The sequence below is a fragment of the Rattus norvegicus genome, chromosome 3, assembly GCF_036323735.1.
Source record: "Rattus norvegicus strain BN/NHsdMcwi chromosome 3, GRCr8, whole genome shotgun sequence".
Classification (NCBI taxonomy): Eukaryota; Metazoa; Chordata; class Mammalia; order Rodentia; family Muridae; genus Rattus; species Rattus norvegicus.
The window spans coordinates 65,129,533-65,156,189 of record NC_086021.1 but is presented as its reverse complement, the minus strand read 5'-3'; the positions used below and the strand labels follow the sequence as shown (position 1 = coordinate 65,156,189).

Sequence of the window (26,657 nt, the reverse complement as noted above, 5' to 3'; positions counted from 1 at the left end):
GTAGTCTTAACTCTTAATACTGTTGAAACAGCAATAAAATTTCACTAATTTCAGCATGAACTGGGGGTGGAGGGCATCAGAAACCTAGAATTCTCCAAGTCAGCTCTTTCTAGTGTCAGTCATGCAGGCAAGGCTCTTGGGGACATTGCTTTGTTACTGTTATTGGGAACTATAGGATGTCCATATAGTTAGTCCCCAATGAAGGGATGGATAAATGCATACCTTATACAGCAACGAGAAATAGTAGCCCACAAATAAAAACAAGTGAACATCATAAAAGTAATATTTATCAAAAGAAGCCAGACACAACAGTACATTGTGCCTGATCTCATTACTGTAAAATCCAAAACAAGAAAAGCAAACCTATGGTATTCTAAGTTAGAAAAACGATTTCATTTTGGGAAGGGGCGGTGACCCAACAAGGTTAACATTCTGTTTCTTCATTTCGCTGATGATGATGATGATGTGTATGTGTTTGTGTGTGTGTGTGTGTGTGTGTGTGTGTGTGTTTGTTTCATTTTTGAACACTCACCAAGCTCTATAGTTGTGGCTTGTGCTTCTTTATGTATGCTGCCTTCCATGACAAGTTTACATTTTAAAAAGTGTACTAGTGTGGGCTCTAGCAGTAGGTCAGTTCAGTTAAACTTGGAGATACAAGAAACTATTGAGTTTCTGAAAGGAACTTCTGAACTCGGGGCAAAGCATTTGAAGAGGATGGAAATAAATTGGCATTCGAAAGTGGAAAAGAGGATTTATTCACTTAGCCAAGTATTTGAAATCCTTAGTGTAGGCCCCTATCCAGGGGAGGAAGGCATGAAGAGTGACCGTGATTGAGAACATATTCTGGGAATCTTGCATCATATTAGACATTGTGCTGTGTGCGTAACATGCCTTATCTAATGCTAACAGCAATGATCCAACTGTCTTAGTTAAGATTTATATCGCTGTGAGGAGACACCATGGCTACTCCAACTCTTATAAATGATAGCATTTAATTGGGGCTGGCCTACAGTTCAGGGGTTTACTCCATTGTCATCAAACAGATATGGTGCTGGAGAGGGAGCTGAGAATTCTACATCCGTATCAGCAGACAGCAAGGAGAGAGAGAGAGAGAGAGAGAGAGAGAGAGAGAGAGAGAGACTGACACTGATTGGGCCTTGCCTGAGCATCTGAAACCTCAAAACCCACCCCTAGTGACGCACTTCCTCCAACAAGGCCACACCTACTCCAACATGGCCACACACACCCCTATGAGCCTATGGGAGCCATTTTTATTCAAACCACTACACACATCAAATAGACATTCATCCCTTTTCTCCCCAAGAAAACAAGATAAGCTGTTCTAACACCTAATGCTTGCTCTTCCTGCCCATTTACATCATCAATGGATGGTAGCTTATGAGAGAGAGTTCTGTGTGCTAATGATTGCAACTGAAAGCTGGAATAGACTCCCGTGCTGATATTGGAAAAAGAGTTGATACAGAAAAAGAGTCTGGTCCTTCCAGGATGAAAAGATAAAGAAAATATTCATGACTGAGAAGTAGATTTAAAGACATAAAAGTCTTTGGTTTTTTGTTTTTTGGTTTGTTTTTTTTTTAAGTTTTTTTTATTTATGTTTGTTTATTATAAGTATGCTGTAACTGTCTTCAGACACACTAGAAGAGGGCATCAGATCTTATTACAGATGGTTGTGAGTCACCATGTGGTTGATAGGATTTGAACTCAGGACCTCTGGAAGAGCAGCCAGTACTCTTAACCACTGAGCTATCTCTCCAGCCCCCAAAATCTTTATTTTTATTTTAACTTTCTAAACTTTTTTTCCTGGTCTTTTGAGACAGGGTTACTCAGTATAGCCAGCCCTGACTGAACTGAACTTGCTTTGTAAACCAGGCTGGCCTCAAACTCAAGAGAGATTTGCCTGCCTCTGCCTCCCGAGTGCTGGGATTAAAGCCGTGTGCCACCACTGCCCGACAGAAGTCTTTTTTAAAAGGTCAAGCATTCATAGGTGGAGCAGAGATGGAGGGTACAGCAGAGGTGGCTGGGTGCTACCTCTTGGGAAGAGAAGGCTCCTGGCTGTTCTGGTACAAGCCTTTCACTAACTTTGCCTTCAAGTCCTCCCAACTTTCCTACCGCACATCTGTCATCTCTAGCCCCTTGGTCTTTCTGGATGTTATTGCTTTGTAGATCTTAGGATCATGCCACCAGATTGTCACAATGTGTAATGCAAGTGTTTATAAAACAGTAGGAAGGGGGCTGGCAAGATCCGTGTGTAAGGGTGCCTGCCACTGGGCCTGAAGACGCAGTTTGAAACCATGGACCCACATGCACACACTCACACACACACTGAATGTATATATATATTCTCTATGAGTTTTAGGCCAGCCTGGTTTACATGGCCAGTTCCAGGCTAGCCAGGGCTACCTAGTGAAACCCCGTATCAAAGCAAACAAACAAAATAATCAATATGGAGGAAAGCCATATAAAATGAATTATATATATAAAATGAATTCTATCGTGGAGTACCTCCTCATCCTAGCATGTTGTGGATGATTTCACTGATAAAATTGGCAACATGCAACTCATCCTGGGGATGATTTTAAGTGAAATAGTCACTAGTTTGTCCTAGTTGACATATGAGTGGCCTTAAAGACTGGTGAGACTTTTAACCCAGTGTGAGTGTGATGTAACAGTTCCCTTTATGATCCAGCAATCTTGCTTTGTCATCACATGACAGCTAATATAATAGAGCCAACAGGAAAAGGAAAACATGGTATCTTAGGGTTTCCATGACTGTGAAGAGACATCATGACCAAGGCATCCCTGATAAAGGAAAACATTTGATTGTGGCTGGCTTATGGTTTCAGAGGTTCAGTCCACTAACATCATGGCAGAAAGCATGACAGCACACAGGCAGACATGGTGCTGGAGGAGCCAAGAGTTCTGTATCTAGATCCAAAGGCGGCAGCAGGAGACTCTATTCAACCCTGGGCAGGGCTTGAAAGCCCCACCTACACAGTGACACACTTCCTCTACCAAGGCCACACCTCCTAATGGCGCCACTTCCCATGAGCCAAGCATATTCAAACCACCACACATGATATGAGAAACACTTTCCTTTCTTGACTGACTTCTGCTCACCCTTCATCTTCCAGAGAACTGAGAAATAATCTATTTTGGTGGCAGTGTTCTTCTCTCTACTGTTGGAGACCAAGGTCAAGTACTAACGATAACTTCTGTCATAGTCTGAGTTCCGTAAAAATCCAGAACGTTGAATTAATTGAGATTAATGTGGCTGATTACTCAGCTCTGATCTTTTTAGGAGTGCTTACTTCTATCCCTTTATATGAAATTATAACTCATACAGAATGTAAAAGTAAAAGGATATAGGTAAGATCTTGCTGACTTTATGTCCACTGAAATTAATAACTCCCCTTTCATTCCTCCAACGTATTTCAGTGAAATCAAGTTCTTACAGACTTCATTTTGCATAGAATGATAAGTGATGATATTCTGGGTCATAGGCTTAGAAGTTTATATCTTCATAACAAACAACGAAACCATGGAGTTATGAAATCTCTGTTAATAAGATGTTAAATTAAGGTCATTCAGGGCTTGAAAAATATAGCTTAGTGGGAGAGCAGGTGGCCAAGAATACATGAATCCCTAAATTCAAATCCTAACCATCACCCCCAAGACACACACACACACACACACAAACACACAAAATCACTAGAAGAAAATAAAAGAAGACATGAACATCAGTCTTGTTTACTTGTGTAATAGTAAAATTTGCCTGAATATTCATCATTTTCTAGATATGAGTTCTTGCAAGGAGAATTTGAACAAAAAGATTTTGCAAAATTCTCAAGGCTTTAAAAATTATAATAATAATAATTATTATTATTATATTACAAAGAAAGCCTTCAGAGAGTTATTTGCAATTTATATAATATTTATTTCTATATAGAGTATTATAATTTCTTTTAACTGTGTTCCAAGAATTGATGGCACAAGCCTTTAACTCTGACTAGTTCATTTCCTTGCTAGCTGGTTTGGCTTGGTGACGGTGCTTAATTTGTACATCAGAATTGCTAAACAATCAAGAGACAGACATAACCACACTATGAATTCAGAAGTGAATCACTGGCATATTTTTTTTCCTACATGTAAAATAGAGAAAAACAAGTTCCTTTTTTTCACTGGTTGATTTGTTGTTTTAACAAGGAAATGACTTGTGTGAATTCGTGGAGTTTTAATATTCAATATCCTTAGCATCTGAAACTCATATTAATAGTATTTTTTTTCCCAAACAGACTGTCCTTCGTCCATCTGGGTTCAGTTCCAAGGCAGCTGTTACACTTTTCTTCAAGTAACCATCAATGTGGAAAACATAGAGGATGTCAGAAAGCAGTGTACTGATCACGGTAAGGAGCTTTAAAAATAGTAGTGTTCCTAACATCTTTTAACCGTGTCCCGAGAATTGATGTGCAGACAGTAGAAATGGACATATATTTTCTCTCTGGTTGGGAGACAGTTGTTGTATAGCACTCCCCAATTCGTAGTCACAGAACCATAAAGCACATCAGGACCTAGTGGCTGTGTGTGCTGTTGACGGTGCCACGTGAGAGACGGAGAGGCCAATAACCTACAGTTGTGGTTCTCAATCTCCCAATGCTTCAACCCCTTAATACAGTTCCTCATGATGTGTTGACCCCAACCATAAAATTATTTTCATTACTACTTCATAACTGTCATTTTGCTACTGCTATGAATCAGTATCTGTGTTTTCCAATGGTCTTAGGTGACCTGTGTGAAAGGGTCAGTTGATGCCAGAAGGGGTCTTGGCCCAACGGGTGAGAACTGCTAACCCAGAGTAAGCCTGTCTCATGTGTTCACTGCCCTCCAACAGAGGACAGTCCTCAGGAGTTCTTGCGCAGAATGTCAATGAGAAGGAATGAGGAGTTTTTCCTAAAGAATCTTTTACCCAAGTTTTCCAAATTGCTTTTTGAATTCTGACCCTGAATAACATATACAACATATAGGACCTTAAACAGATGTTATCAGCCTACAACCACAAGATGCTCACAACATGTCCTGTGCATGACGAATTGTAGCTTTTTCATCAATTCTATTAGAACTAATTGTGCAATTTCTTTCTCTTTCTCTCTTTCTGTCTCTCTTTCTCTTTTTCATGGAACAGACATGAGAAGGGAGACAGGGGAGAATGTTTGAAAATCAGAACTATCCATTCAACTTAGCTTGGAAAAGGAGAGGACATGGAGAGTCCAAGGCATAACAAGATTGATTACACTTTCTTTAAAATATTTATTTTATGTGGGTTTTTGTTGCTGTTGGTTTGGTTGGCTGGTTCGTTGGTTGGTTTTGGGGACAGAATTTTCTCTGTGTAACCCTGGCTGTCCTGGAATTCACTCTGTAGACCAGGCTGCCCTCCATCTGCCTACCTCTGTCTCTCTAGTGCTGGGATCAAAGGCATGTGCCACCACTGTCCGGCTCTCTCTTATGTGTATTAATGTTTTGCCTGCATGTGTGCCTGATGTGTGAGGAGGTCAGCATCGGAGGGCGGGTCTCCAGGAACTGGAGTTACAGTGGGCTGCGAGCCACCGTACGGGTGCTGGGAATCAAACCCCGGTGCTTGACTGCAGCAACAAGCGCTCTAACTCTTGAACCTTCTTCATTGTGTTCTTAAATGAAAACTACATTTAAACAAGCTGAGTACTCATGTAAACGGCCTGATTACATGAATTCAAATGACCTCAAAACACATAATTAACTTGATAGCGAGGCTAGGTAAAAGTTCTGTTAGTGAGAGTAGACGATAAGTATTTTCTGGAAAATTCGTTCCCACTGTGTACCAAGTCTGGCACTGTGCACTTCATAGATTACATGGCTTTACCTATCATAACAAACCTATTGATATCATACTCATAACACACCTATTGAGCTGTTTATTTTGTCTCCTTTATCAAAATTAAATTCAGGCATTTGTTCCAGATCACACAGATTAATAATAACAGAAGCCAAGATTTGGACCCAGGTCTGCGCTTGTATTTGTGCTTGTGAGGGCCTGTCCTTGAGCTATCTCTGACTTTCCTCTCTCTCCCCTTCCCCCTCCCTTTTCCCCTCCCCTTCCCTCTCCCCCCCTCCTCCCCCTCTCTCCTTCCCCCTCTCCTTTCCCCTCCCTCTACCTCTCCCCTACCCTCCGTCTCCCTCAGGATGGCCTCTCTTACAGTCTTCAAAGATGACTGTCAACACTACCTTCCTTCCTGACCACTCACTCACACCTTAAAAATCTATTTGCCCTCCCCGAGATTCTAGGCTGACTTTAGTGCTGTGCTTGCTCATTTCTGTGTGACATCCGGAGGACGTCGGAGGCCTGGGCCTTAAGAAGACTAGTAAATTTTCTGGAGGCCAAGAGAAGAAATTGATTCAAGGGAGAGGAAGTAATTAGCTGTGTCCAATGCTGCTCCCAGCTCAGGGGGGAGGGGATCAGGAGCTCATCCTTGGATGCCCTAATGTAGATGCCATTTACAGTCTACAAAGAACTCTCTATGCACCTCAGAGCAAACTCCTAACTGAAACAGATTCAAAAAAAAAAAAAAAGATAAAAAAGGCAGGAAGAAAGGGTGGGAAATGAGTCCAGACAACTCATCTCTTGCTAAAAAATCCAAAGGCACCAGGGCAGTAATTACAGGGGAATTGTGTCCGGCAGGAATAGGGTTTAGGAAGCAGAAATAGCATCAGCTTGTCTTAGTCCTTAACACGGTTCTTAATGGTCATCTACAATTTACTGACAGTGTCACTTACTGTAAAACAGACAAGAACTTCCCCTCACCCCCAACACAGGATTCCTTAAAAGCAAATTATTCTCTTTGTATTCCAATCTCATAATATGTAACAAGTTTAAATGATTTTATAGAATAGCCAACAGACAAAAAGCCCCACAACCCCCAGCCAGCTCTGCTGTTCACATCTGTGATGTGGGTGAATATGAGGGCAGCCTCCGCAGGGTCCCCCCTTCCGTCTTGCTCAACAAGGTCTCTTGTTATTTACTTCGTTATGCCAGGCTAGCTGGAGGACTATATATGGGCTTCTGGAGGGTTCTGTCTCTATTCCCATCTAGCCCCAGGAATCCTGTGACTTTATACGTGGGCTGTGGCATCTGAACTCGGTCCTGATGTTTGTGAGGCAAGCATTCTGCTCACTGAACCATCTCCCCAGCTCTATAGTTCAAATTTAACAAGTAATATTTGAGACAGGCTGTTCACACAGGCAGGTAGGTGTCGGCCTTCCAGTTGCCGGGACTACAGATATATCTCACACTCTCAGCAAAATGTCTTTTTTTTTTTTTAAGACTGATTTTCATTATGCACACTGTCCAGGCTGGCCTTAAACTCCTGCTTCAGTCTCCTGCTTCATATAGGACTATATGCATTTGTCATAGGACCCAAGAAAAATCTCTGTCGTTTGAGTATGCCCCCGCCCCAGCCTGTCCCTGCTGCCCTGCGCGTGCGTGTCCTGGAATTCACTCTCTATGCCCAAGTCCCCACACATGCGTAATGTATGTGCTTGGCCAGTGAACTGCTTACCCGTCGCTTGTTAAAAGGTGTGCATGGAGTAGAGACAGCTTATGTATCTGGCTCTGTCCCAAAAGACAAGCTTCTGATAGCCTATGTTGTTTTGACATTCCTTAGCTAAATCTAAAACCATGGGACCTCAGGGTGAAATATGAGCCAGTGGGACTGGCCTTTAGTTCCTTAAAGGGACCTTTACTTCTGTGGCAGAACACTCTTTTCAAACTCCCAATGCTGTTACTTAGCAATGCCCTCCCTGCCTTTAATGCCTGCACTTGGGAAGATCTCTGTGAACTCCAGGCTAGCCTGTTGTAGAGACGCCCAGCTATAATCCCAGCACTTAGGAAGCAGAAGCAGGAGGATCAGGGGTTCAAACAGGCTTTGCAGTCCTGGTGAAACCCCGTCTCAAAAAAAAAAAAAAAAAAAAAAAAAAAGAATGGCTAAGGGCAAACTTCAGCAGTGACTCAGAGTTCAGTCCCCAGGGTCGCTGGATTGAGGGATGCTTGGGATGTTGGTAAAAGACTTCTGAGGATGCTCACGAGAGTGATCGCACAGGAGAAAGGCCTACGGACACACAAACTCCGTGTGCAAGTGCCGGCCCTGAGAGTGAGTAGGGATTATCTACTCAGGTGGGGCAAGTAAGTCGAAAGGACAGAGGGACAAATGCCCTCCCCCTCTTGTTCTTCTTTCAAAAGCAGAAGTGGTTGCTTCATCCCTTGGACCTGATTCCAGCTTCTTCAGCCATTGACTCTGGATCTCACACTACTGTCTTGAGTATACCCTGCCTTCACCCCCAGATGTAGGACCTGTTCCTAAGGCCTCTTCTCCTGTTCTAAGGCATCTCGTACTTAGCCATTATGAGCTTCCCTTGGCTCTCCAGCTTGCAAATGGCTGTCACAGAATGCCAATCCCTTGGATCATATAAGCCAGTATAATAAATCCTCTCATAAAAAAAAAATAAAATAAAAAGCACAATTTCTGAAAAATCATGAGTACAACATTTTGAAAGACTACTGATATTTAATTAAAACCATAGTTATTATAGAAAGGGATAAATCAAAGTATAGTTTTATTGATTCTGTTGAACTAGCACATAGTTCAGTGTGGTTTTGACAGGCTCTCGGTGTATATGTAGGCTGGTCTGGAGCGCTTGATCCTCCCGCTTCAGCCTCTTGAGACCTGAGATTAAAAGTGTATACCAAGGGGCTGGAGAAATGGCTCAGTGGTTTAGAGCACTGGCTGCTCTTCCAGAGGACTCAGGTTCAATACCCAGCTCCCACATGGCAGTTCACAACTGTTTGTAACTCCAGTTCCAGGGGATCCAACATCCTCACACAGACATACATGTAGTCAAAATAACACTGCACATAAAATAAAAATAAGTAATTTTTAAAAAAGTGCCTGGCCACATTGTACCACATTGTACATAAATGTATTTATTTCCCCTGGAAAAGTTGGTAGCTGCTAAATGGTGTTGACATGTTGACTTTCAGCAGGGGGGAAGAGGGACGACACAATTTCCATTATACCAAGTTTATTTCAAGGAAAGTGAGCAGAATAGCAATTTTGCTAGTCTTAAGAGATCTGTTAAATGAGCTGTCCTCAAAAAACCATTTGCAGTCTCTACATCTGTTTCAAAACAAGGTCACACCACACAGTCTGGAAAGCCTAGGCTGGCCTCCAACTCCCCTCTCACTCATGACCTTCCAAATGCAACTCCCAAGTGCTAGGATTGTAGAGCTGTATAATCGTGCCTGATACTGTCCTCTTTCTCAATAATTTGCAGTAGTTATATTAGACATAAACGGAGATCCCAATAACTATATTGGAGGTTGCAAACTGTGAAAAGACATGACCCTATATTAGCTCATTGTAAAACCTTTTTTACCCTTTTATTAAAATACAACCTATACATTTATCAGATAAGCAATTGTTTATTGTACGCAAGCAAAAATAGCACCTGACTGGCTTCCTGTGTGACTCAAATGTATTTTAGGAAATTAGGTGAAATAGATTTTAAAATACTGAGCAGTTTTGCAGCCTGATTCTTTTTTTTTTTCTTTTTTCTTTTTTTTCGGAGCTGGGGACTGAACCCAGGGCCTTGCACTTGCTATGCAAGCGCTCTACCACTGAGCTAAATCCCCAACCCGCAGCCTGATTCTTGTTACTTGTTTAGCAGTCTGTGAACTCCTGTTGGGCTTCTTTTGAAGCAGGGAATCTATTTGGGAATTTTTAAATTGGTCTTATGTTTAAATGATGTCTTTTTCTGAGTTAAAAGTATACTCACTTCAAGGCTAAGGATATAGCTCAATGGTAGAGTGCCAGCCTCCTATGAGCAAGGTCTTAGGCTTAATCCCAAGCACCCACCCCAATCCCAAAATGTAAAGTCTTACTGATTTGATTTTTTTTAAAGCTCCTCATACATTTTTTTTCTTTTTTCTTTTTTTCGGAGCTGGGGACCGAACCCAGGGCCTTCCGCTTGCTAGGCAAGCGCTCTACCACTGAGCTAAATCCCCAACCCCACATTTTTAATAATCCTACTACTTCTTTAATAATCTCACTGAGTTTCACTCTACAAATTCCCATCTAATAGGTGAATTAGATAGCAATATTAGTATTCTTGCTTTGGTCCACATAGTGTTTTGTTTAAACTCACGGGTCACTATGGTTTCTGTTTTCTGTGCTACGTACGAACAGAGGGCATAAAGAACACTAGAATATTTAGTTTGGAAAAAAATACAATTACACAAAAGTCCTATCTTACACCTGACATTGGGAAGTTGCAGAAGTTTTCCCAAGGCAAGGTGCTGGCTCTATTTTTGCTAGTATTATTCATTAGGTAAAATAACTGAATAGAACGGTAAGGACTGATGAGATGGGTCAACAGGAAAATGTTCTTGCTGGCCATATCAGTCTGACAACCAGAGGTCCATCCCCAGAACTCATGGTACTCCTAGTGGGAGGAGAGAACCAGTCCTAGAGTTGTTCCCTACCTCAATGTGTGAGCTATAACACATGTGCACATACACACAAATATGCCCTCCTCTATCTGTCTCTCTCTCACACACATGCACAAAAATAAAATTTAAAAAAAATAAAAGCAAATACTTCAAACTAAGCTGAAGTCTGCTCCCTTAACTAGGTATTGTTACATTCACTTTCGAATTACATTTTTTTTTTGAGAAAAAAGCTATGGCATTAGTCATAACGAGAGCCAAACTATCAGATTAAATCTCATTGGGTGGTATCACCAATAATGTGTTGTTAAGAAAAAAAATTTTTTTGCCTGAGTATATCTATTCTTTGGGGATTCAACTGTCATTTAAGAAAAGTGTGTCATATTTGCCACGTACAATAATTTAAGTCTCTATGGAATTTCGATTATAATTCTTAAAATATTAAAGTTCCATTGGCTGCAAGGTAATCATGTCTCTGTCTCAAAAACTTGCTTGTAAACATCTTGCAACCCTACCTTTGTTTCCAAAAGTTCCAAGACTACCTGTTGTGATGACTACCTAGTTTTGCCCACCCTGCAACGATGTCTTTGTGGCAGGAGCAACTGACTTGTTAAGATGTCCTGTTCCTGCAACCACATCTATGTCGCCCACCAAACTCTCTGAGCTATTAAAAACTTAGTCTCTCTCACAGCCTCTGCTGACTGACCTCTTGAACCCCACCTTAGCGGGGAGGCAGCCCATGTACACGAATAAAAAAGCTTGCTTTAGTTAATTTGCCCCCTTTAATTAATTTGGCCATGCTGATTGGGTTGGTCTATCTCCTCTCATCTTTGGGATTAACAATACCTCCATACTGACTAGTTTTTGTTTGTTTTTGTCAACTTGACACAATCTAGAGTCACGAGGGAGGGGGGAACCTCAAATGAGAAAGTGCCTCCATGAGGTCCAGCTGAAAGGCATTTTCTTAATTAGTGATCAGCATGTGAGGGCCCAGTCTATCATGCGTGGTGCCACTCTGGACTGGTGGTCCTGGGTCTATAAGAAAGGAGGCTGAACAAGCCATGAGGAGCAAGCCAGTAAGCAGCATCTTCATGGCCTCAGCATCAGCTCCCACCTCCTGGTTCCTGCCCAGACTTCCTTCAGTGATGAAGGAGGTGTAAGCTGAGCAAGCACTTGCCTTCCCCAGTTGCTTTTTCGTCATGTTTCATGGCAGCAATAGAGAGCCTAACCATACAGCTCTATATGTTAAATGTTTCTCCTGAGGATTTTTCTAGAGCAGCAGTTTGGTTACACTTTACCAGTAAGTACTGGAGTCGATAGGTAGCAGTACTTATGGCATTTACTAGACAGGAGGTGGTTTCAACTGTCCCTGGTTAAAAACAAAACAGGGGGCTGGAGAGATGGCTCAGTGGTTAAGAGCACTGGCTGCTCTTCCAGAGGACATGGGTTCAATTCTCAGCTCCAACATGGCAGCTCACAACTGTCTGTAACTCCTGCCCCACGGGATCTGACACCTTCATTCAAACATACGTGCAGGCAAAACACTGAAAATAAAAGTAAATTTAAAAAAACATAATTTTTTGTAGGTTGCTTTCTTAACACTTATTTAAAATATCGCTATGGGTTAATAGAAATACTAAAGAACCAAAGAGTTAAAATGCAAGCTATGTATGTAAAATCTCAATTAAAATCCGAGGTGATCACTAGCTAAGAGCCAAAGAAAGACACCATACCCAATATAATAAAGGAGCACAAAACAGTTGGTAATTTTCAGTTATCAAAACTGCGTATTTCTTATTTTGTGTTCCTTTATCGAGAAAAAAACCTTTTTGAATGTTATATAACGTACATATAAAATATGGATTATACATTATAAACCTGTAACCACAGCTGAAAATATAATACATGTTTCTCAATAGGGAATAGGTAGGATGTTGTGGTGGGTTGAATAAGAATGGCCCCCATATGCTCATGTATTGGAATGTCGGCCTCCCAGTTAGAAAGTATTAAGGTGTAGCCTTGTTTTCACTGAGGATGGACTTTGAGGTTTCAAAAACCCAAGCCATTCTCAGTCAGCTTTCTCTGTCTCTTGCTTGTGGATCAAGAGGAAATCTTTTTTAACTACTTCTGCAGTACCATGCCTGCCTGCTGCTTCCTCCCACCCCCACAATGATGGTCATAGACTCTAACCCTCTGGAACCATGAGCTCCAAATTAAATGCTGTCTTCTACAAGTTGCCTTGGTCATAGTGATGTTTTGTCAACACAATAGAAAAGTAACAAAGATATTAGTTGGTATCAGAGAGTGGGCTATCATTGCCACAGGCCTGACCATGCAGGTTATTCCGGAAGAATATAGACTTTGGAACTCTGGACTAAGAAAGCAGTTGGATGCTAAGAGGGACTGAAGGGGCCATGCTAGTAGGTCCTGGAAGACAGTCATGCTAAGAGCAATGTGGACTATGGGGGGGGTCCGCCTTAAGAGATTTCAGAGATGGACAATATTAGCAACTGAGATAAGTGGCTTGTGATATTTTGGCAAAGAATGTGGCTTCTTTTTCTCTTGTCTTAAGAATACACAAGAGGGTAAATTGGAAAGTTTTAGGCCAGTTTCATTAACAGAGGCAATTTCAAGGCAGTCGGATACTGACTTGGTCACAGGGTTATCAGTAATCACTCTTGTGCGAGCCTACATACGAAAAGGAGCAAACAGGGCAACTAGTACTCCAGCACCATCCCTGCCTGCCTGCTGCCACACTTCCTCCCACTGATGGCCATAGACTCTGACCCTCTGGTACCATGAGATCCAAATTAAATGCTCTGTTTTAGAAGTTGCCTTGTTACGGTTTGGAGAGAAAATCACCACCAGGAAAATTTGATACTGGGGACAAGGATTGTGCTGAAAGAGATTGGAGAGGCTTGATGTGAACCAGAATAGAGAGAGTGGTTCCCTCAGGGTGAGCATGGACCCAGCTAACACTCCACTTGGAAAGCAAAGGCCTGAGGGATTTTCTTATCCTAAAGAGCAGCAATCAAAGCTTATGGAAATGTAGTTCAAGGAGAGGACCAGGCCCCATCCCAAGCAGGTAGCCAACATGGCAGCATTTGCTGTGTGGTTCTGGCTTGAGTCATGAAAGATACACAAGTTTGTCATTTTCCTCCACTCCACGGCTAAGGAGGGCTGCTGAGGCCAAGTGAGAATCCCTGCATGGAGGCCCTTTGAGGTCATTGCTCGAAGCTGTGAAAATGAAGCCTGGATTGCATTGGGGACTCTGGGATATAGGAGGTGCCAGGGCTGTTGGAAGTTGGCCAAGGAGAGCTGCATGCGAGGATAGAGCCAGCCCGAGAGAGAGAAGTGTGTTGCAGTCAACAAGGCTGGAAGGGCAGAGCCTCTCAGCCCTTTGAAACCAGACAGAGAACTGTAGGGTTTGGAGCTGTTTCCTCACTGTGCCCCACTCCATCCTTTTGGAATGATGTATATTCTGTGCCGTTGTGTGTTGGAAAGATGTGATTTGCCTTTTGATTTTACGGAGCATGCAATTAAGAGATTCCTTGAGTTTCAGAGGAGACTTTGGACTTTGAAACCATGCCGAGACTGTGACTGTGAAAGACTTTGGACACTTTTGAAGTTGGATTAAGTGTATTTTGCATTAAGATATGACAAGCCGAAGGCAAGCAGGGAGTGGTAACTTCCTAGGGACTTTGTGATTTATGTGACAGAACACCATGGGCAAGTCGACTTATAAAGGAAAGCATTTCATTTGGGGCTCATGGTTCCAGAGGGTTAGAGTCTAAAACCATTATGGGGGAGCATGGCAGAAGGCAAGCGGGCATAGCACTGGAGTGGTAACTGAGAGCTTTACATCTCAGCCCACAACCAACAGGCAGAGCGCTAACGGGATGGCAGGGACTTTTGAAGATGTGTCCAGTGACACATCTCTTCTTTAAAAAAGCCATGCCCACTAATCCTTCTCAAACAGTTCCACCATCTGGGGACCAAGAATTCAAATATATGAACCTATAAGGGCAGGAGGGGGGCTTCTCAGTCTACCCACCGTAGCTATGGACATGCAAAGCATGAGACACCTAAGAGATTAAGAAGGTAGACTTAGAAAGCCTTGCTGCACTCTGACTTTAAAGGCATGACTTCCTTTTTAAAAGCCCTTTCATAATTACACAATAACTGTTATAGAATATTTAGAAAAGTAGTTAAAAAAACAAAAACAAACAAGCAAGCAAAACCTAAGTTGGGCCATCCTGAGATAACCATTAACATTTTAGTAACTGTGGTCTCAGTCGTTCAATGTCCTGAATAAGCTGTAGTGATTTTGCCTGAGAAAAGCAATGTGTGCCCCGTGCAACGTGTGACTGATCATTGTGCCTACTTGGAGTGGCAGCCAATGATTAACACAGGATATGCTATGAAGGATTATTGCTCAAAGAATAGTATGTGCTTTTAGGTCTTACATGTATCACCAGAAATTTCCCCAAAATATTGCTCTTATTTTACTGATTGCCCATATTATCAGTGCCTAGTTTTCTACATCAAATTGGCTAGTCTGCACATCTGAAAGTTTAATTTTCATCTTTCACAAAACTGTTATTTTGTGTGGCTGTATGTTTGTGGGAGCTGTGTTCAGAGGACAACTTTTAGGAGTCAGTTCTTGCCTTCCACTTCCCTGAGGCAGAGGCTCTCTTACTTCTGCTGCTGTAGACCATGTTACAGGATAGTGAGTCCACAAACTGTCGGGCAGTTCTCCTGTGTGCACCTCTCATTTCTATGTAGGCATGCAGGGGTTACAGATGTTACTACATCTGACTTTTGGTGGGGGTTGAAGGGATTGAACTCAAGTTGCCAGGCTTGCAGAGCTAACTAGCATTAGCTCAGCCATCTCCCAGGTCCTAAGCTTTCATCTTCTTTTTAACGGTGAGAAATTTTCACACATTTCCTGTGTGAAATATATTTCTTTCTGTGATAAATTGACTTTTAACACTATTTCTCTGTCTGTCTCTGTCTCTGTCTCTGTCTCCTCCCTTATCCCCCATTCCCCATTTTTTTTTACAAGATAGTATTTCTCTGTGTAGCCATGGCTATCCTAGAACTTGCTCTGTAGACCAGGCTGGCCTCAAATTCAGAAGTCTGCCTGCCTCTGCCTCCCAAGCACTAGGTTTAAGGTGTGCACCACCACCACCTGGCTTAATGCTCTATTTCTTTTAAAGTGTTTGCTTCTATCTTATAAGAGTCTGCTCAGTTTCTGGTTGTCCTCTTTGATAATATTGTTTTGGTGTATTTTTGCTGTGAAGGGACACCATGACCACAGGGACTCTTATAAAGGAAAACATGTAATTAGGGCTGGTCAGAGGTTTGGTCCATTGCCACCATGGCGGTGAGCATGGTATCACACAGGCAGACAGGATGCTAGAGAGGTGTCTGAGGGTTCTATCTAGCTCTGCAGGCCGCAGGAAGAGCTAGCTTGGGCTTTTGAAGCTTCAAAGGCCACCTCCAGTGAGAGACTTCCTTCAACAAGGCCGCAGCCCCTAATCCTTCTCAAGTAGTGCCACAGCCTGATGTCCAAGCACTCAAACATTTGAGCCTCTGGAGGCCATTCTTAATCAAGACAGAAAAATATGTTTTAAGAAATCATTCCTGAAGATGTATGATGTCTACATGAGCCACATGTGTGTAGGTCAGAGAACCACTTGTAAGAGTCAGTCCTCTCCTTCCATCATGAGATGGGACTCAGCCAGGCTTGACAGTAGGTGCCTTTAACCTGCTTAGCCATTTAAGCTTACCACAGACGTTTTAACCACGCACACTCCCACCCGTTTAAAACTATGCAAAAGTATGAAACATAATTCAAAGCTTTTATATACGTCATTATTTCAATTGATTCTTGAAGTTGCTCTTCTTTTAAAATTATTTCAGGGGCAGACCTGGTAAGTATACACAATGAAGAAGAAAACGCATTTATACTGGACACTTTACAAAAGCGATGGAAAGGCCCGGATGATCTTCTGCTAGGCATGTTTTATGACACTGATGGTAAGTGGTGTTTGCCCTGTGAGGCATGGCTGTTTTTGTTTTTGTTTTTGTTTTTTAATGTTAGTAAGACATACGACGTTTGGTTCTTTAATTCCCTAGACCAGTGGTCCTCAACCTCCCTAATGCTGTGGCCTTTTAATATAGCTCCTCATGTTATGGTGACTCAGCCATAAAATTTTCCTTGTACAACTGTAATTTAGCTACTGCTAGGCTGACTTTGAACTCAGAGATCCACCTGCTTCTGCCTCCCAAGCTCTGAGATTAAGGAAGTGCACCACCACCACCTGGCTATAAATTGTGTTACTATACAAAACTACAAAGCATACGGTTCTTATAGTGTCTGTATAATTTATATATAGTAGTATAATATGTAATATACAAAGTATGTATGTGTACACAAACAGAGATAATAGTCACATTTTTAAATGTCATAAATAAGGTTATTAATATTTAACTATTTTAAGTTATTTCATCAAAATGCTTTTCTTCACAAAAAAAGGTACCTTTTCCAGAATCCTCTTAAAATCAATACCCTTTGATGATTATGTATAATACAATATAGTGTTCCTTCTACAACTTTTAATCCTACAACCAAAAATTAGACCATTAAATATGCTACTAAGTCCCTACATTTAATGAAAATATCTTCTTTTTGGTTCTTAACACCTTTGAAAACTGTCATCATGTTCCTTACTTGACAGATGCAAGTTTCAAGTGGTTTGATCAGTCAAATATGACATTCGACAAGTGGGCAGATGAGGATGGTGAGGACCTAGTTGACACCTGTGGTTTTCTGTATGCCAAGACAGGTGAATGGAGAAAAGGAAATTGTGAAATGTCTTCTGTGACAGGAACACTTTGCAAAACAGCAAGTAAGTCCGAATGTCTTTTCTCCAGTCTAGGAGGGACGGGGAACACAGGGTTTGTTTTGGATACATATTTTAGGCACATCACATCTCATAAATTAAGACCTCAGAACATAACATGGCTGTGTGCTAGTCTCTTGAAAGTCAATAGTTCTCTTACATTTCAAAACTGGAGCTAGATCACGTGAAGCAGACACAATTTAATTCTATGTGCCTAATCTTAGAAGTTCCTAGGAGCCCATAAATTTCTTCAAAAGAATTTCCATGTTCTCTTTGCCTGTGCTCTGACTCAGAAGTGGTAAAGAAGAATACTGCATAATCTTAAAATACTTACATCACTTTACTTTCAGGAATCATGTTCTCTACAAAACTAGTATGTTTGTTTTGGGTAAACCAAATGTCATTAAAATTACATCATACTTCATGATGCATTCTGTATTAAAATACACTTACCTGATTTGTTAAAGTTTAACAAAATGAACAAGTTCTAAAATTTTCACATTGTTTGTTAAACGGTGAAGGTAATTTGTTCTAAAATTCTGAATAACTATTTTCTCAGTAAGCAAATGTAAATACTTAAAGTACTTAAGTATTTACTCTGGTCCCCAGCTCAGAGTAGTTTTATAGAAGTAGTATCCCAACTTTAAATGTTTTTGTCTTATTTTATTCCATTTATGTGTAAGGATGCTGTGAGCTGCGGCTGCAGAGATGTCTCAGTGCTAGAGATCATCACGGCTGCTCCTCCAGAGGACCCTGGTTTAATTCCCACATGGCAGCTCACAACTGTAACTCCAATCCTAGGGACTCTAATGCTCTCTCTTCTGGCCTCTAAGGGCACCCGTGCAGAGATGTGCCTACAGGCACAGCACCCACACATAAAAATAAAAATCTAAAAGACACTGTCTTCTGATCTCTACGTAGTGATGTCACACTCACTCACCCCCACAGTCACCCTCAGACACACACGTGCAAATGGGCTCTTTTCACTTACGGTGCTTGAGAGCACTGTTATATAAAACAAATACTAATTCAAGAATACCAGAAACAAAGGCTGGAGACATGGCTCAGAGATCTAAGAACACTGGCTGCTCTTGCGGAGGACCTGGATTTGGTTCCCAGCACAAACACATCCAGTTGTAGGTATTCTGATGCGTCTTGTAACCTCTACGGGCACTGGGCATGTGATGTGTTACACTTGCACACACACGAGAAACACTCAAGTACATGAACTCTCCAATATTAAAAACAAAACAGAACATAGAGCAGTTCCACGGCTGTTTACATTTCCTACAGAATCCACAACCAGGATTGTATTTCTCTCCTCTATTACTGTATGCTTTATTCTTTTTCTAGCAGCAAAGCCAATGCGTTTTTCAGGCCTAGATATCTATCTGATTTTTAAAAAATAAATCTGAAACAGGTAAGGTAAAGCAGTAGAAGTGGGGATATTAACATCAGGGGATATCCATTTTTAAGAGCTGTATATAAAGTAAATCTTATAAGCCATCCTTAAAATTTTTTAATTTCGATTTTTCTTTTGCATTTTAGTCCCATATGACAAGAAGTATTTATCAGGTAAGTAACATTCAAATCTTAAAATTTTTCATACATTAAAATATATATAAGGGCTGGAGAGATGGCTCAGAGATTAAGAGCACTGAGTGCTCTTCCAGAGGTCCTGAGTTCAATTCCCAGCAACCACATGGTGGCTTGAAACTACCTGTAATGGGATCTGATGCCCTCTTCTGGTGTGTCTGAAGAGAGTGACAGTGTACTTACATAAAACAAATAAATCTCAAAAAAAAAAAAATCCTGTAACACTAAACATATATTCTGATATGTTAAGATACTGTAGACCTACTTAAAAATATTATGTAACATAAAGAACTTTTATCAGAATATAGAAAAGTCTCTTAAAGAAAGATATCACATTAGGGTCTGGTAAGATATATTAGAGAAATGGTTCAGGGGTGAAGGGCCCTGGCTGCTCTTCCAGAGAACGCAGGTTCAATTCCCAGGTTCAAATACATGATTATTCACAACCTGCTGTGACAGCAGTTCCAGGGGATTTGGTGAAGTGGATTTGGCCTCTATGGACATCAGGCATGTGCACAGTTCACAGACATACATGCAGTCAAAACACCCCTCACATACAATAAAACATTAAATTTAAAAGACATGACATTTAAAGTAAATTATCCATATAATGAGTAGTTTTAAATAATGTCTTTTTATGTGGAATTCTTAATGTTTTTGTGGGGAAGGGTTATATGCTTTTTAAAGGTTTCACCTCACTGTTACAAGTAGAGTTCGTAAAGACTATCTATGTTGGACTTTAAATGCATTCTTAAGACTCAAACTTGTGTTTGGGATTTTGTTTGTTTTCAAGACAAGAGTTTCTCTGTTCCTGTCCAGGAACTCACTCTGTAGACCAGACTGGCCTAGAGCTCAGATATCCATCTGCCTCTGCCTCCTAAGTGCTGGGACTAAAGGCATAGCCCACCACCACCTGATTGGAAAGCAGTTCTAAAGAGGAGCATTATTTGAATTCCAACCTATATACGGCAAGCCTGGGCCCCATCTGCCTTTCTGTATCACACCCTTATTGGGCACCATTCTATGCAGTCTCTTCTTTAACTTCTTAAGCTGGAGGATGATGCGGGGGATGTGGGAGTAATGCAAGAGGCTGAAGTGTGTGACTTACTTTGCCTCTCTTATTCATGAATAGCTTAGTGACTTTTTCTCAGCTCAGTATAGATATATAAATTGGTTGGTCTGGATTCCCTGCCAGTATGTAGATATATTAACCAGTGTGACACTTCCACTTGGTTGTTTCCATATTATTTACTATTATAAACAATGCTTCAATAAATGAATCATCTTGCACAAATATATTTATCTAGAGGCTGCAATGTTGAAAACAGAATCTGTAAGTTTGTTCTATTGGTTTTGTTACAGAGTTGTACAGGTTTGCATTCCCAGTAGCAATGGGTATCTGTTGGGAAAGTTTCCGAATTCTATCAATTATTAACTTTTAACCTTAATATCATTAAGTATAATGAACAAGGCAACATGCACTCTTGATGCCATTTGATGTGTTATGCATCCACCAGTACCACTGTCAGTCAAACCAAGATAGTTAATATACCCCTCATCACCACCACGTTCTCAATCCTTCCCTCCAGAGGTCTCTTTCACCAAACACTGGAGTCTCTCTTGTTAACCTATCAGTTGTATAGTTTTGTTGCAATGTCATTTCTATACATGTGTATTGCTCATTGATGACAAGGACTTGACCTTTGTACCTGCCTCCATGCAGTCATTAGTCACTGTTCTATGTCCCCCTGAATGCAATATTTAGCCGACTAATTTCACTGGACACTTCCTTCCCACTCCAATGCCTAACCCCAGAGTTCTGGAACTCCACTGAGTGTGTTTGTTTGCTGTTTCTTTGTCTCACTGTGTCGCCCTGGAATTTTATATGCAGATTGAGCTGGCCAAGAATTAACATCAACCCACCATCCTTTGCCTCCCCAGTTACATCATGTATTTGTCTAGTTTCCCCTCGGGAACTTTATGTTGACCTGTTTACACATCCCCTCCCCCTCGATTGCTTAGCTGTATGTTTATAGACACTTGCCCTTGCTTTCTAATGTTTAGTTTCTACTTTGGAATGAACTAGAATAGAATGAACAAGTGAATGAACATGGAATGAACAAGACGAATGTTGTCATCTTGACCAACATTCTTAAAATATGTGCCCCAAACTGCTCGTATGTCTTGTAACGGTTATGCTTAGGTAGAAACTGGGTACACATTTTAGTGACAAAACTGTCATAACCCATTGGTGAGGTGCTGGAGTTCTATGTGCTTCATACTCACAGGATGGTAGGGTCCATTTCCGTCATTCACGCTGGTGTATACTAAACTTACTTTTTATTTTTTTGATGTCAAGTACTTCTGTATTTTCCTTTGTGAAATATTTGGCCAAATCTTTTGACCACAATTCTACTAGATTGTTCTGATGGGAAATTTTTAAATAAACTTTATATAAGAGCCCATTATATATAAAACTTCCTTCATGCTTAGTTTCTATTAGTTTGTTATAATACAACTATGTGAATTATCAAAAATGTGTCACACCCCCAGTTTCCCATAGGAAAACAAAGGGTGGCATTATTGGAAATAAACAAACCCATATCACCCTTATTGTTTGGCTATTAACAGAGAAAGGGAGTGACAATAGCTATGGTTAGCAGTGATGTGCAGAAATTACCTTTGTGTACTAATATGAAGTCAGCATAGCCATAGTAAAAACAGGCATGTGGACATATACCCAAGAAGATTCTGCACACACGTATTCGTAAGGCCATATTCATAATTCATAAATGGAAGTAACCCGTGTGGATCTACAGATCTAATACCAAATATTCAACCCTAAAGGGAAATTCTGGCACATGTTAGACACAAGTCTAGAGGACACAAAATTACTGCAAGTCATTCACAAAAAGACAAATGTGTCCTTACATACGGTACTCAGAATAGTAACTTCACAGACTAATCTGGAATGATTATACGTTTTTATGATGTCAGGAGTTAGGGAGAGAGGAGTGTTACTGAGTTTCAGCCTTAGAGCATGTCTGCAGAGGGATGGCAGTGACAGTCAACTTGACCATACTTACTTAAAACACAAAAGCAGTTTAAGCATTTTATTTGAAAACATGTTTGAGTAGTAGATTGAGTAGTGATATAGAAGCAGTATCAAGACCTTGATTTAGTCAGGGTTTATTAGAGTGGCTTATGAGCTGTGGTCCAGCTAGCCCAACAATGGCTGTCTACCTACAAACACCCAGGAATCCAGTAGTAGTTCAGTCTGAAAAGCAAATGTCTCCACTGGTCCTTAGTATACACTGGAATCCCAGAGGTAGGCTCTATTGCTGCTGAAGGATCCTTCTTCCACATCCTTTATATAGGTGGCCACCAGAAATTATGGCCCTGATTAAAGATGGCTCTTCCTACCTCAGAAGATCAAGATTAAAGGTGGTCCTTCCTACTTCAAATCATTTAGTTAAGAAAGTATCCTTCACAGGCGTACCCAGCCACTTTGGTTGTCCTCATGCTTTCTTACAACTGTAGCTGCTGTTTTTAGCTATGTAGACATATACTTTCAAAAAAGTAAAAGGATTATGTTGTTCAAACTTTTGGAGAAAAAGAGCAGTCAGACCATGTAAAGAGCAACTGGAAAGTCTGCACATTTGGTTTTGTGTAAGAAGGTGGCCAGGCTAAGCCTCAAGTGTGAAGCTTTAGCAGAGCAGAAAGATTTGCAGGGAAAAAAAAGTCTGATGTATTGACAGTTTTTAGGGACACTTGAGTTGAAGCAAGGAAAACAGAATTGGAACAGCAGTTTTAGTGAACAAGTTCTCTATGGAAACAAAGGAAAGAAGGCCTTCTTGAGGATGTGATGAGTGTGAGGCCACGGGGGAGGAAGGCATTTGGTGTGGCAAGCACATGGAAGTTAGCCTACCGGGTGATACATAAAAGGTTACTATAGATGAACCAGGATAGCCAGATCTTGAAGGAGTAAGTATATCACACAGGAGAGAGAGGCCACCCCAGTGAGTACAGCATCAAGCAAAGGACGGGAGCTTTTGTTGTTGCTTGTTAAATGAACTTGGGCACCTTGCTTAAACAGTGCCCAGAATCAAACTCTGCAGAGTAGACAATAACTTGAAACTGAACACTTTTAAATGACAACTTTGGTAAGATGACATGTTTTAAAGCTAGTCAACAGAAAGCTTTGTCACTCACTTACTTGTAGAATGTGAAAATATAGACAAACTTACTGTGTCTCGTCTAAATGCCGTTTTATACTTACAAATCCTTTAGTTTTGGTTAAACATGTGATTATACACCTGTAACAATCCTAAATTACCTTGCTGCTCTTTCAGCCTCAAATACACTGTTTCTCTAAGTTGCTATGATCATGTCACCATGTCACCAAAGTATACCTAATTGATTGTTATTGCACATAAACAACAGACTCGGTGTCAACATGGGGAGTCAAATAGTAAACACTTTAAGGCAGTGTGAAATTAATGTGACTGTAAAAACTATGAACTAACATTTCAGAAGTCTTGTCTTTTTTGAGACGCTGTCATTACTGTTATGTAACACTTACTACTGTTTTCCCACCTTTACAAGACATGTGGCCAGATTTATCCCCCTAATCTCTAACCACTTTAGGTCCCACTTTAAGAAGCACCAATCGAAATATTTAGGATTATATGTAAATAAAATCCATCTGCAATGAAGCTGTGCATAATTTGAATACTTTACAATATATATCTACCACCCCAATTACTAATTTGTTAAACTACATTTCTATAGAAAGATCTGAGAGTTTTGAGTAGACAAGAACTAAAAGGTTGCGCACATTAGTAAACTTCAGGAATCCACAAATACAGTGCTACTTTAAGAGAAGAATGCAAGGTACTGTACCTCTTAGTGCCATTTCTGTGAAGCACATCATTAATATCAAAGGCAGACAGACCATCAGAACCCACTTGATGGTTTTAAGACTTGTTCAAGATAACAGTAGGTGAGAATTTAGAACCTTGGTTCAGTAAGGAAAGGAATTAAAAAAAAAAAAAGGCATAAGTAAGACCACAGAAAACAAGACTCAAAAATCTTGACAGAAATCAAGAACATAGGGGTTGGGGATTTAGCTCAGCGGTAGAGCACTTGCCTAGCAAGCGCAAGGCCCTGGGTTTGATCCCCAGCTCTGAAAAAAAGAAAGAAAGAAAGAAAGAAAGAAAGAAAGAAAGAAAGAAAGAAAGAAAGAAAGAAAGAAAGAAATCAAGAACATAGAACTGAAATGTTTTAACTGAAAGTTTCAAGTATGGCTATTTTTCTCACAAATGCGAATTTTAAAAGAACTGTACACCACAGCACACACATGGGTCAGAGGACAACTTGCAGGGGTCCGTTCTCTCCTCTCCACCGTGTGGACCTGGATTACCTGCCTTGGTGAGAACCTTCTACCCGAGTGCCTACCCAGAAGGTCATTAATAAAGAATTAATAAAGAAGATCATTATTAAAGAATATGTAACTTTTCTCAGCAGTTGGGAAAGTCTGCACATAAACACATGATGAAATGACAATGCTTCAAATGCACAATTTCCAACCTGTATACTGATCTCCTGAATCCTGTCTTTTTTGTGTGTGCAGATAACCACATTTTAATATCGACTCTGGTGATCGCTAGCACAGTGACTCTGGCAGTTTTGGGAGCGGTCATTTGGTTCCTCTATAGAAGGAGCGCACGCTCTGGCTTCACCTCTTTCTCTCCTGCACCACAATCACCTTACAGTGATGGCTGTGCTCTGGTAGTTTCGGAAGAAGATGAATACTCTGTTCAGCTGGACTGAGAGTTTGGGAACATCAGACGAGCACACTGAACACCTTGACAAGAAATAATTTCCTATGCAAGATTGTCATGTAAAATTTGCCACGGAAAACTGAACCTTTTATGGTATTCCTTATTCTTCTAACAATATTTTCATGTATTCAATGTGACAAAACATAAACCTTCTGATTAAAAGGAAAAAAAGTAGGTTTCAGAAAAGGAACCAGCACAGAGCTAACTTACAGGTTTTCTTAAGTAGTTTTCATTTGAGTAAATGAAAGCTACAGTACAATAAAGCTGGTAAAACGCAGCTCTCAGCCTGGTCTCCTTTACTGCTCCTTCCGTTTGCTACATTTACCCTTTAGCGATCTACTCCTTACTGAGGCCGCCACCACCCAGCAGGACAGAGCCCGTGCTCCTAAGGAGCTGTCTCACTGGCTATAGTGATAATCAATTCCTTTGGTGTTCCCCTGTAAGAGGGAGACATTTTACAGATTTTGAGACTCTATATTCCACACTTGTTCCTAGTTTCCTCCCTTGTGTAGACCATTTGGGATGAGTAGTATTTATTTATAATCAATTGTTATAGATTCTTTCAAAGGAAAGACTACAGCTCTAGCTAAGAAGTCATGGAGATGGCCAGCCAGGTTAACCTGTGAGTCCCTTGAGCAAAGGTTTCCTAGATCACCCTTATATCTTCCTATAACAAGTAGATGCATTTTCACTACAAGGAAATTCCATTTTTGATGGCACAAAACCACGCATGCCAAAACTGAGGAGGACCAAGTACAACTCTAGAAATAATGTTCTTTTTTTTGGTACAAATTTGCACCCTGCCTGATGAGACTACAGGCATGATGGGTTATGGCTTCTAATGACACTCCTAACCACAAACTGGTGACAACCTGCCGAGAGATATGTGACACTAAATGTTACACTAGTTTACCCTGGCTGTAAGCACTCTGTGAGAGGTCTACCTGATTGGTACTCCGGGTGCTAACAGGGAGTATTAGCTGGTCATCCCTCCCTACCTTCCCCACCATTCTTTTAATACCTGCTATCAATCCTATTACCTCCCAAAAACCCAGTCATGTGGCTATTTAAGATTAAATGCAGTTTAAATTCATCCACTCAATTAGCTGCATTTTAAGCTCTCGAGTCAGTCACTGCCATACGGAGCAGCATATCCTGCAATAAAGTATCACCAGACAGTGCACCTACAGACTTGACCTTTCAACTTAACTCGGACAACTGCTGCTGAATGGTATTCTAAAATTTCACTTTAAAGTTAGTCAATGTGACTTCAGTTTTCAACTGGTCTAGAGGCACCTGGTACTAAATGCTACACCTTAAATTTTCTGTATGTTCATGTATGCTGATGTAACATGTGTTCAAGGCAAGAGGGACAACCTTGATGTTATTCCTCAGATTGCTGCTGGGTTTGTTTTTTGAGCCAGGTGGATCTGTGGCCAAATGAACTCTAGATAGGGTACAATCTCCGACCCCACAGCACTGATAAGGACACACACCATGTACAGCAGAGACCACAAAGCAAAGGGCTCTGAGGGTCATGCGGTATTGACTGAGCAATCTCCCTGGCCCTCTTCTCTAGACACTGAACACCTACCACAGGCCACTATGCAGCTGGCACAGAGACAGATGAACCACCACAGCCATTATTTACTCCTTACTAACCGTAACCAGATAGCCTTGTTTAGTGTGTTTGGAATGAGGAAACTATTTTCTCCACCCTGTCCCCAACCATCAATAGCAGCAAGATGGGGAGAAGAAGTA

The 26,657-nt window shown here is 40.9% G+C and overlaps 1 protein-coding gene across 1 annotated transcript in view; it reads left to right on the top strand.

The window, feature by feature from the left end:
- Cd302 (CD302 molecule) overlaps positions 1 to 25,173 on the top strand; it is a 33,721-nt gene extending 8,548 nt beyond the window's left edge. The window contains exons 2-6 of the mRNA NM_001013916.1: positions 4,314 to 4,424; positions 16,475 to 16,591; positions 17,293 to 17,463; positions 19,006 to 19,032; positions 24,686 to 25,173. Of these exons, the coding sequence (NP_001013938.1) occupies positions 4,314 to 4,424; positions 16,475 to 16,591; positions 17,293 to 17,463; positions 19,006 to 19,032; positions 24,686 to 24,885 (626 nt within the window). The 3' untranslated portion in view covers positions 24,886 to 25,173. The remainder of the gene's footprint in view (positions 1 to 4,313; positions 4,425 to 16,474; positions 16,592 to 17,292; positions 17,464 to 19,005; positions 19,033 to 24,685) is intronic.
- Positions 25,174 to 26,657: the final 1,484 nt, after the last annotated feature.